We start from the raw sequence: 12,464 nt of genomic DNA on the forward strand, positions 1-12,464 counted from the left end.
CACATAATTTACACAAAAATTGCACTTTTTATATAGTGGGCAAGAATAAGAATATAATAGTGAAAGTTTAGCCAAAACTAAGACGTTAAGAAGGAATGAATTAATGACATTGGTATTACCTTTAAAGAAGAAAGGAAAATTAAATTAAATTAAAATAAAAGAAAATAATGAAGATTTATAAGGAAGATTGAATTAGTGACATTGATATTGGCCTTTAAGAAGAAACAAAATGAAAAAGGAAAACCTTAAAAAGCCTACATATTGCACTACAAATGCACATTTTATAATACAAAAAGAACAAGCATATAATAGTGCAATTTCGGCAGTCTAGCATAATTTAGACAAATATTGTATACAAATTACATGTATACATTTTCGAATAAAGAATGAATTAATCATTGGAATTACCCTTCGAAAGAAAGAAATTATGAAACACTAAAAATAATGATAAAATTTGCACACAATTTACACAAAAATTGAGAATTTTTAAAAAATGCAAGTATAAACATATAATAGTAGACTGTTTGCAAAATAATTTTTCTAACAAGCAATGAATTAGTGGCAATGTTATTACCCTTAAAGAAGAAATCAGATGAATTAAAAAAATCAATATAATGAAGTACTATAAGGAAGAACAAATTTGTGGCATTAATTTTACCCTAACAAAGAACAAAAATGAAATAAAAACTAAAACAAATTGAAAATACTAAAGTTTTCTAGAAAAATATTGAATTAGTGCATTCATATTACCCTTTGAAAAAACAAGAAATGAAACCAAATAATGACAAAACATGCACATAATTTACACAGAAAATCGTGTTTCTTATAATATGCAAGAATAAGCATGTACTAGTGAAACTTTCACCAAAAAGAAGTTTCCTCAGAATTAATTCATTAATGGCATTGGTACTACTATCAAAAAAAGAGAATATACAAAATTAAATCAAATAACGACAAAATTTGCATATAATTTACACAGAACACGCGCCTTTATAATATGCAAGAATAAGCACATAATAGTGAAAGTTTCACAAAAACAGTAGATTTCTAAGAGGGATTAATTAGTTCATTGATATTACCCTTAAATAAGAAGGAAAATGAAATAAAAACAATATCAAAATCAAAATATTATTCTTTTTTATCAGAAATGATGAATTAGTAACATCTGTATTACTTTTAAAAGAAGAGAGAAAATGAAACAAAAACTAAAACACATTAAAAAATCAAAATATTAAAGTTTTATAAAGAAGAATGAATAACTGGCATTGGCATTATCCTTCAGAAAGAAAGGAAATGAAATAAAACTAAATCAAAATCAGAATAATAATGTTTACTAAGGAATAATGAATTTGTGGCATTGGTATTACCCTCAAAAGAAAAATATGAAATAAAAATTAAACAAAATCTAAATCTAAATAATGAAGTTTATAAGGAAAAATGAATTAGTGCCACAAATATTACCCTTACGGAAGAAAGAAAATAAAAAACAAACTAAAACAAAATCAAAATAATGAAAAATGTTCACAACCTTGCACAAAATTTGCACCTTTTGTAATATGGAAAGAATAAGCTTATAATAGTGCAATTTTCACGCTCCAATATAGTTTATACACACACAAAGAAAGAAAACTGAAAAAGAAAAAACAATAATGAAGACACAAGAAAAGAGACAGAAAACACATTCAGATTCGTACATTTAGAGCAACTCCAATGGGGCGACCCATTTCGTCCGCCGCCATCCGTTTGGGTCGGCGCAGACAGAAAAGGCGGCCCGACGCGCCGACCCAAACGAACGCGTGTCCGCTTGGCGTCCGCATGGCGACCCATTTCCGGTCCATTTTTGAGCCGGATTTGCGTTGACGCGGACACGAGACGGACGCACGTGCGCAAGCCTACTCCTCTCCCCGGGCCCGCCGGTCGATGGCAGCCGCCACCATTTTCATCCATTTTCCCCAAAAATACTCCCACTCGCGCGCGCTCCCACGACAAACTAGCCATGGACGACGCCATCGACCTTGACACCGCTGGCGCCTCGCCTCCCTCGCCTCTTCCGGGCTGCCGCCCCCGCCATCGCCGGGAAAGGCAAGCCTCGTGCCCCGCGCAAGACGGCCACCGCGACCAAGCCAAAGAAGGAGCTGACGTCCGAACAGCGAGCACGCGAGTCGGCCAAGACGAAGGGCCAAAGGCACGCCGCAGACGCGAGGGATGAGGCCGCCGCGCAGGCCGCCGTCGTTGCTGCCACACAGCAGGAGATCACCAACGCCCGCGTCGCGGCGGCAAGGAGGGAGGCGCTCTACATGCTAGGGTTAAACCCTAGCCAGCACGGCCTCGTCCAAGCCGCCGGCGCCGCGGCCAGCACCGGCTCGTCGGTGTTTCCTCGGATGGTGCTGCCAGACTCGCCTCGCGCGTCGGCTTACAACCCGATCCCCGACTTCCACGTCTACTCGTAGGGCTCCCACCTCTCTGGGGAGTGCTCGCCCGACGTGACCATGGTCGCACCTTCCACGCCCGCGCACGCGCCCATCGACCTCAACACCACCCCGGTGGCCGGTGGCTCGTCATCCGGTGGCGCGAGGAAACGCGCGCGGCAGACGCCGGCCGGCGTGCTCCCGGACGCCCGCAACCTGTTCGAGGAAATGCCGTCCGCCGTCGACGAGGACTACATGCAGAACCTCATCTTCGAGGGTGGTGCGCCGGCCGCTGGCTACGATCCCGTTGAGACACAAAGCCAGGACGACCGCGGGGCGTTCACGACGGCCGCTGGCTATGATCCCGACCAGGCAGCCTTCATGCGTGATCAGGTCGGCATCGACCTGGACGGCTTCCCCCTCGACCATGAGTTCCCGGACGACTACGGGCTAGAGGAAGAGGACGAGTGCGACATCAAAGTGGAGCCTTTGTTCAAGGACGAGCTCGCCAACCAAGCCGCCGGTCCTAAGCCGAAGCGCAAGAGCAAGCGCACGAAGGCGTACACGGCGGCCGAGGACAAGCTTCTTTGCGAGTGTTGGCGATACATTGGACAAGACCCCAAGACGGGCGCCGAGCAAAAGCATTCAACCTTTTGGATTCGTGTCCACCGAGAGTTTCATGAGCGCAAGAAGTTTCCGCCTTACCAATTTGTGAGCATGCGTGGGGGGGTCTCCATTTCCAAGCGGTGGAGGGTGATCCAACAAGAGAGCAACAAGTTTTGCGCCACTCTTGAGAGCGTCAAGGCCCGCCCCGTGAGCGGCATCGACATGCAAGACATGGTATGCTAGCAAGCCGCCCTCTTTTGTGTCATTAAGTTCATCCTTTGCGTGTTCATTGGATATCACTTGCCCATATGTTTGCATGGAAATATTCTATAGGCATTTCAAGCTTTGGAGGCATTCAAGGTTCAACACAATGGCAAGTGCTTCAACCTCTCCCATTGCTATCGGGTCATCAAGGACGATGAGAAGTTCAAGGTGAAATATGCCGCAGTCAAGTCGCATGGGGGGAAGAAAGCCGTGGAGGGTGTTGGGGAGGACGAGCCTGCACGACCGCGGGGGAAGACCAACTCTAAGAAGGAGGACAAGCGAGATACGGCCACCAACGCTTTGATCACAAGCGTGGACGGCACGATAAATAAGAAGGACTCAAGGAGGAGGAGCGCCGGCGTTTCAAGGCGGAGCAAATGGACGCTTTCATGGAGATCCAAAGGAGGAGGCTTGAGCTGGACCCCGAGAAGCAAGCCAAGATGTTCGAGTTAGAGGCGGAGAAGCAAGCCAAGATGCTAGAGATCGAGGTCGCCAACACCAAGACCAAGGCGAAAGAAGTGGCTCCCGCGAGCATGATGACCGGGGTGAAGATCATGAAGGTGGATCTCAACACCGTGTCGCCAAAGAAGAGGCTGTGGTTCGAGAAGATGCAGGCCGACATGCTCAAGTTCGACGACGAGTGATCTATGGTGGCGAGCGCCATCTTTTTTGTATGCCGGCAGGTGTGTCAGCATGACCACGGGAGCCGCGATGGCGTGGTCGAACTCAAGTCCCACCCTTTTTGGTGTGCTGGCATGTGTGCCGGCCGGCTCGCGAGTGCGCCAACATGAACTGTGGTGATATTTTCTGAAGCCGGCATTGTATGACGGCGCTGACATGGTGCCGGCATGAGACATGGCCGCTGGCATGATCGCCCGCGGGCCTTTTTTTAAAGTTGAATACAGACATGAAATGAGTCGGCGCGTTGGGTGCACTACCGACCCAAATCAAAACAGGGCGGACGCCGGGCGGGCGGCCGACCCAAACGGACATAAAGCGGACAAATGCGCCATCCGATTGGGTCGGCCCGTTGGAGTTGCTCTTACACAGTAGAAAGTTCATAAAAGCATATCCAAATTCAAATCAAAACGAGCTTGTTGAATTGATCTAAGTTATTCTCAATTAACACGGATCATTAGTTCTATCGGCGAGCTTGTTGAATTGATCATTAGTTCTATCGGCGAGCGCGTCACCGGTCCTGCCCGCCCGCACTAGCTAGGTGCAAGCTGCATGCATGCATGCCGTAGAGTAGGTGTGTATAGCTTGGATAAAACAAATCGACTGACCCCATTTCGTTTTTTCAGTCCACTGATGTACAGCTAAAGGGTTCCTAGCTAGCTAGGGCAGGTGAAGTGTACCCCATCCAACAGCGGCGGGTCAAGTATCGCTACCGCAAGCGATGACATCACCGTAATTAGACTATGCAGGTAGGCGCCGTGCCAGTCCTATACTCCTACCTAGAACACGAGATGGCCGCCCCGCGCCATGCCAACCCAAGCGTCACTCTAACTCCATTATAAACTCCGGCGCGTGCGTGTTTCGACCAGCAGCAGCAGCAGCCACCTGTGGTAGGCGGTAGCTAGGTCGAAGACAAGATAGTCTCCGGTGCTCATCCATCATCTTCCATGGCGCCGCTGCACTTCCTGGTCGTCCCGTTCCCGGGCCAGGGCCACATCAACCCGGCGCGCGCTCTGGCGGAGCGCCTCGCGCGGGCCACGCCGGGCGCGCGGGTCACGCTCTCAGCCGCCGTGTCGGCGCACAGGCGCATGTTCCCCTCGCTGGCGTCCCCCGACGACGAGGTCCACGACGGCTCCATCTCCTACATCCCGTACTCGGACGGCTACGACCACGGCTTCAGCCTCTTCGCCGGCGACGGGGACGAAGCAGAGAGGTACACGGAGGTGTTCGGCCGCGTCGGCCGCGAGACCTTCGCGGCGGTGATGGACCGCCTCGCGGCGCGGGGCCAACCCGTCACGTGCGTCGTGTACGCCATGCTCATGTGGTGGGCCGCCTCGGTCGCCCGTGAGCGCGGCGTGCCCCGGGCGCTCTACTGGATCCAGCCGGCCACCATGCTGGCTGTCTACTACCACTACTTCCATGGGTACGAGAGGCTCGTGACGGAGCATGCTGCCGACCCAGGGTTCACGGTGTCCATGCCGGGCCTCCCGCCGATGGCGATCCGTGACCTCCCGAGCTTCTTCACCAACCTTACGGACGGAAGGTTAGTTGCGACGTTCGGGGGCATCCGCAGGACGTTCCAGCAGCTGGACCTGGACTTCGGGGGTAGCAGCAGCGCTGGAGGAAGCAGGCAAGCCATGGTGCTCGTGAACACCGTCGAAGAATTAGAGGCCGGTGCTCTCGCGTCAATTCCTGCACTGGACGTGTTCCCCGTCGGGCCAGCCGTGGTGTCGCTCTTCACTGAGGGCGAGAGCGGCACGAGTGGCACCGCCGCCGCAGTAGGAGATCTCTTTGTGCACGACGAAAATGGTTACATGGAGTGGCTGGACACAAAGCCAGCACGGTCGGTGGTGTACGTGTCGTTCGGGAGCACGGCGGCGGTAAGCAAGCGACAGAAGGACGAGCTGAAGCGAGGCCTCGCCGCGAGCGGCCAGCCGTACCTGTGGGTGGTGCGGAACAACAACAGAGATGATGGCTTTGACGACGCCGGCGACGAGCGGCGCATGGTGGTTGGGTGGTGCGACAAGGTGCGGGTGCTGTCGCATCCGGCCGTCGGGTGCTTCGTGACGCACTGCGGCTGGAACTCCACGCTGGAGACCGTGGCGTGCGGCGCGCCGGTGGTCGCCGTGCCACAGTGGTCCGACCAGGACACGAACGCGCGCCTGGTCGTCCAGTGGGGAATCGGTGTGCGCGCCGCGACCGACGTTGATAGGGTTCTGTACGGGGAGGAGCTGGCGAGGTGCCTGGAAATGATCATGGGTGACAGGGTGGAGGGCGCCGCCATACGGGCGAGCTCGGCGACGTGGAAGGCGAAGTTGCAGCAAGCGATCGCGGCTGGCGGCTCATCCGGTCGTAATATGAGGACTTTCCTGGACCAATTTGCTAATGATGCTTAGAAGCATTTTTGTACTATGCGTATCATTTTGTTCTACTCCCTCTGCCTCAAAATAAATGTACAAAGTTGAGTCACTCATTTTGGACGAAGGGAGTACAATATAAGAGCAACTCTGCTCCTGTAAAAACCTTCCGTCGACGGAGTATTTACTCAGTCCCTTGAATATCTTCCCCTATTTTTTTTCTATTTTTCATTAAACAATCCTAGAGCCCTCAAATCATTGTCACGAGCGACGTTGCCCATCACCATTGCCATGTGAGCTTGGTGACCGATGGTGAGGTCCTAGCAGCGGCCGCGCGTGGCGGTGAGACGGCAAGATCATCAGTGCAGAACCGGGCTTTAGTGCCGGTTCGCGACGGCCTTTAGTGCCGGTTGGCGAACCGGCACTAAAGAGTGGGGACTAAAGGCCCCCCCTTTGGTACCGGTTCGTCACGAACCGGCGCTATAGTGCAAACACGTGGCACGAGGCAGGCCCGTGTGCGGTATTAAACGTTTAGGTGTTTTTTTATTTTTGTTTTAATTTCGTGTTTTCAATTTGGCTTTATTTTCCATTTAATTCTTTTTTGTTTGCTGGTATTTCACGATATTACAAATTGTACACGTTATGCATATATATTAAATAGATTTTCTCGTACGTAGAACCGCATATATATATATATATATAATATATCATCGAATGTCTCACAGCCAACACCATTAACTATTCACACATATACACATGTATATACATATACAATTTGTACTACATGTTGCCTTGGTGCCTTCGGAGCACGATGACAAGTAGTTCATGGGGGCGGTAGCAGGTAATAGTATTCTCCTTTCGGATCTATGACCTGGTCGAGCAAAAATCCGGCTATTTCCTCTTGAAGTGCTTGTATGCGGTCCGATGGTAGGAGCTTAACCCGCACCGATCTGAACTGTTAAGAAGGAGATCAATATGCATGTGTGTTAGTTGTGTGACTAGATATCGATAATGGTGTGAATAGTGTTCTGACAAAAACGTACTCAGTCCTGTCTATCAAATCTGCTCCTTTCGCACGTCATCATGCGAATGTTCTCGCAAACGTAGTATGCACACAGATTATTCCCTTTCGCCTGCCTCAGGGCCTTTACGAGAATGGAATTGAATCATATAATGATTAATCAAGCATAATAATTAATTAATGATACTGAAACAAGAATTAAAGGGATGGTAGCTAGCTAGTACTACTTAATTACTTACCTTGGGTCGATGCCAAAACAATTTTTTTGGCCATTCTCCTGGAGTCACCGCGATGAACTTTGCCCATGCCCTGCCCGCCGGCAAAGAAAATTAATAAAGGGGTTATTAAATAGTTCATATTAGGAACTAATAGTTAATAATGATTGAAATTACCTGTTGACTATCACCTTCACGATGGTGTAGTCTTTATCTTTTTTAGTTAGTGAGTCCAGTAATTCAACTTTTCCTTCCTCAACTTTAATGTCTATCAAGACCCAGTGCCAACTGCATACGCACAGGTTTGCATGTCTTAATTAAGCGGGCATTTGTATAAAATTAATCAACTACCGTAAACCTTATACACTTAATTATTAGCATCTAGCTAGCTAGTAAGAAAAAACAGAATTTGTAGTACAAGACAGTGTGACTCACGGGAAGTTGTAAGGAAGTAGTATATCTTCGAAGGTATTGAGGCGCTTCAAGAACTCTAGCATGCTTTCCTCTACAGCAGCTTTACAATGTTCAATCTACCATATGTCCTGATTAATGGTATTTGGGTCAATGAACCCAACGCCATAGCGTCCAGCTTTTTTCATTTCATACATCTTCATCCTGCATATAATACCACAGAAAAATAATATAGTGAGGATAATTACATGTAATGATTGATCAAAATTATCACTACATAACTAGCTTGAGACTTAAATTACAGAAAGAAATCACTTACAGACAATAACAACTGACGATAGACTTGTCGAGTGCGTCTTGATTAAATAACTGAAATAGTTCTGGATACTCAATGGCCAGAGCTTTCTCATAGTAATAATGCTCATGCTTGACATTCACCATGAGGGATTCTCGATTGGAAACCTTGGTAATGTTCATGTACCATTGATGCAATTGATACATTCTCATTGGGAGGTCCTTGACCTTGTCTGGATGGACCAAAGGTTTGCCCCGGACATATTGCCATGCTATTTCCGATTCTTTAAGCGTAGGCATGGGCTCGATTTCGAGGAGTTGTCCAACAGAGATATTGAGCATTTGAGCCTGCATTATATGATCCTCTGTTATTACCACATCGCCATGCTGGGAAACGCTAACGGTTTGCCCACAATAATATTTGGCGCGCGTACTACTCCTCTCATGTGTTGTTGGCACAACAAGCGGGGGGATCGCTTGCGCCGCTTGTTCTCCTAACTGGGGAACGGTTTTCTCGCATTTTTTGCCAGCTGCTTGTTGGCTCGAGCTTGAGCTCGCTTCCTTCTGTAGTCGTGCTCGATGTGCCTTCCTGATTTGGCGCTCATAGTCCGAGTCAACAGGCTTGGGAGCTGGTTCTCTAGCCATACGAATGAAGTGGTCAATTACTTTCTCAGGCACTTTCTCCTTTGGCGGCGGTGCCGGTTTCGGTCCAAAATGGGCGTCCACTTGGGCTTGCACTATGGCTGTGTTTTGCTCCTTAGTCATGTCGTAAGGCGTCTGAGGAAGGGGAGCGAGGCTTGGACCATATTTATATTGCTTGCCTTCGCCTGTACTTCCTGAACTACCTCGACTCGTACCGCTATGCACCAAAGCTGCGGGATGTCTCTTCTGCAATTGCTGAGACAGCGGAGATGGCTGACGTGGAGTTGGACCAGGAGAAGTGGCCTGACGATGTGCCGGACTTGAAGCAGGAGGTGTGGCCTGACACAGTGCCGGACTTGCAACCGGAGAAGTGGCATGAGGCTGTGCCGGGCTTGAAACTGGAGGAGTCAGCTCATGCATTCGGGGACTTGGAGGAGGTGGCGGACTTCAAGGAGGAGTCGTCTCACGCGTTCGTGGACTTGGAGGAGCGGGAGTCTGCTGACTCGGTGGCAGACTTTGAGGAGTCGGCAGATGACGCGGTGTCGGTGGACTTCGAAAGATTATGCAATCCTTTCTCCATAGGACGATAGGATGTATGGCCTCTCCGAGTGTGCGCTCGTCTTCACCTCCAGGAATGTCAAGCGTTAGCCCCGAATATGGGTCCACCACTTCATCAACCATGACACGAGCATAGCCCTCTGGAATCGGGATGCAATGGTAGCTTGCTTCGGGGGTCACTGGAAAAGCAACGCCGTCCGCCACCTTCATGGATATGTTCTTCATTTTGGAGTGTAGCTCGCAGTTAGTGTTCTCTATGATGTCATCCACAGGGTATTTATCCAGCAGTGTGTCGCCCGGGGCAGAACCAACGCTGCTTCTCGGCATGGATGGGACGGTGCTATCCAATGCTGTACGATCATCCGCTTGCTGCTGCCGCTGCTGAGACCCCCTTTCCTGGCTAAGTGAGTCGATCTGCTGTTGCTGCTGCTGGAATTTGAGTGCTAGGTCCGCGTTCCTTGCTTCTAGGCCTTGAAGGTGTTCCGCGTCCTGCTTCTTCTGCTCCTCCTCCAGCTTCCTTTTCTTCTCCTCCTCCATCTTCCTTCTTGCACGGCTCCTGTAGTCCTCGTTCCATTCTGAAAAGCCCTCATACCAGGGAATAACGCCCATGCCTCGTGTTCTTCCCGGGTGTTCAGGATTTCCCAGGGCGCGCGTAAGCTCGTCGTTCTCTCTGTTCAGCGTGAACACCCCCCTTCGAGCTTCATCTATTGCGTCAATTATCTTTTGTTCGGCTCCTTTTAGACTTGCCTTCCGCGAAACTCCGCCTGTCTTTGGGTCCAACGCTCCCCCATGTGCATAGAACCAAGTTCTGCACCTGGGGGGCCAGTGCCGGGTAACCGGAGTGACCCCTGCATCCTCCATCTCTTGCTCAGACTTATCCCACTTAGGCAATGCCACCGCGTAGCCACCTGGACCTAGCCTATGGAAGTGCGTCTTTCTTGCGGCATTTGCCTTGTTTTTCATCGACCGTTCCTTAGATATTTCTGAATCCTTGAAGGTCACGAAATCGTCCCAATGTTCTCTTTGCTTCCCCAGTGTTCCCTTGAAATCTGGAGTCTTCCTTTCATTAGCGAGGTAGTTGGCCCATACAGTTTTCTTGTGGGTGTTGAATGCAATTGCCATCTTCTTAAGAGCAGCGGCCTTGACTTTGTCCACATCTGCTTTAGTGAAATGATCTGGTAGGGTGAAATGTTTCATCAGATATTTCACCAGGTCTTCTTTGACTCTGCCATCGACCCAAGTAACACCTGGACGTTTAGTCTTTGGCTCTTTCCATTCTTGAATGCAGATCGGGAGTTTGTCCTTCACAAGAACTCCGCACTGACGAGTCCACTTGTTCGCAATGTTCTTAGGCATGAGGGGTTCGCCACTAGGTTTGATGGATTCGATGTGGTACTTTACACCATCCTTCAACAATCTGCCCGGGCCTCACTTTGTCTTGCTGTCTGTAGAAGCAGATTTGCTCGATCCGGAGGGCTGAAAGAAGAAAGATCGATTCGTTAATATATCTTCAATAAAAAAACATGTGATGATCACCATGATTCATGCTTATATAAATATACCTCGCCGGTAGTGTTTGTTATTTGAAGATCAGCATTGTCTGTGTCATCACAAACATTGTCTGTGTCATAATCATAATCATAGTTCATGACTTCATCAGCCCGGTCATTGAGATCGAATATCTTTTCATCACCCTCTCCGGTATTGTTAAGATATTGGGAGCCTTCATCTGCTTCATTCACATCTTCTAGCCTGTGAGGGCTGCGTATGATGTCGAACAATTCCTCTTCTCTCTCTCTGCCGGTATTGTCCGCCATAGCTTTTACTTTACTAATAATATAGAAGAAATATAAGACAATTTAGTATTCAAATCACAATGCATGGATGCAATTAATCAATAAGGAAAATCTGAATCTCGAATACATCCTCTCGAATATATAATCTCAAATACATCATCGTCTTAATATATATAATCTCGAATACATCGTCTTGAATACTATATATCGAATACATCACTGGCTAGGTACCTAATAAAGATCGAGTACTACCGAAGAATCTAGGGCGCCACTCGCGGTTCCTGGGGCGTGGGCGGTGCACACCCAAAGAGAAGGAACCATCACAGGATCATATCTCCGGTCATCTGCCCAAAGAACCCGCCAAGTAGTGGAGAACCTGACGTCGTCCATAGCAGCCATGTAGCGATGGACGTGCTCATCTTCCTCGCTGACACGGTGACGCACCACCTCCGGCGGGGCCGGCTGCCTCTGCACCGAATGTGGCCCATGCGAACTCCACCAAAGAAGATCAGGGTCGACGACGGGACCCGAGGTCGGGTTCCTCACCAAGCGGCGCCCCCCTCCAGGTAGCACCTCCCAGTGCCAGCCCGGCGGAGCCCAGTCCCGGACATGGGTCCCCTGAAGCATGACGTCGTCGCGAACGGGTCGACGGTGAGGATGCGGGCCGGGCATATCGTCGAGAACAAATACTATATGCCCGCAAAAAGTAACATTTTTTAAATGATTGGATTGTGATAACTAAAATTATATATATATATATATATATATATATATATATATATATGCAAATTCTAACAATTTGACATTAATCTAATTCATCTAACTAAAACTAATTCTAAAATTTCATGATTATATAACTAACATTTCCATAACAATTCTAATATTTATATAACTAAAAAACAGAAAAATTGCTAACATTTCTATAAATATTTCTATAACTAAAAAACAGAAAACATCTATAACATTTCTATAAAACTAACATTTCTAATATTTATATAACTAAAAAACAGAATAATTTCTAACATTTCTAGAACTAAAAAACAGAAAATTTATAACAAATAAACTAATGTGTGTAGTGTGTGTGTGTGTAGTGTGTGTGTGTGTAGTACTGTGTGTGTGTGTGGACACTGGCGGCCGGGACGAGCTCACCGGCGAGGCGATGACGGGGCGGCGACGAAGGGGCGACGGGACGGGGCGGCGATGATGGGGCGACG

At 48.4% G+C, this 12,464-nt stretch overlaps 1 protein-coding gene across 1 annotated transcript; it reads left to right on the forward strand.

The window, feature by feature from the left end:
• The first annotated feature begins 4,811 nt into the window (after positions 1-4,811).
• LOC119335796 (cyanidin 3-O-rutinoside 5-O-glucosyltransferase-like) lies at positions 4,812-6,514 on the forward strand. Its single transcript, XM_037607874.1, has one exon. It carries the CDS (start codon positions 4,904-4,906, stop codon positions 6,350-6,352), a length of 1,449 nt encoding a protein of 482 aa, XP_037463771.1. The 5' UTR covers positions 4,812-4,903; the 3' UTR covers positions 6,353-6,514.
• The last annotated feature ends 5,950 nt before the right edge of the window (positions 6,515-12,464 follow it).

This window comes from Triticum dicoccoides, chromosome 7B, assembly GCF_002162155.2.
Source record: "Triticum dicoccoides isolate Atlit2015 ecotype Zavitan chromosome 7B, WEW_v2.0, whole genome shotgun sequence".
In the NCBI taxonomy this organism is placed as follows: domain Eukaryota; kingdom Viridiplantae; phylum Streptophyta; class Magnoliopsida; order Poales; family Poaceae; genus Triticum; species Triticum dicoccoides.

Excerpts from the sequence above, each read along its gene's own strand:
- LOC119335796 (XM_037607874.1), top strand. The coding sequence starts at position 4,904 with ATGGCGCCGCTGCACTTCCTGGTCGTCCCGTTCCCGGGCCAGGGCCAC.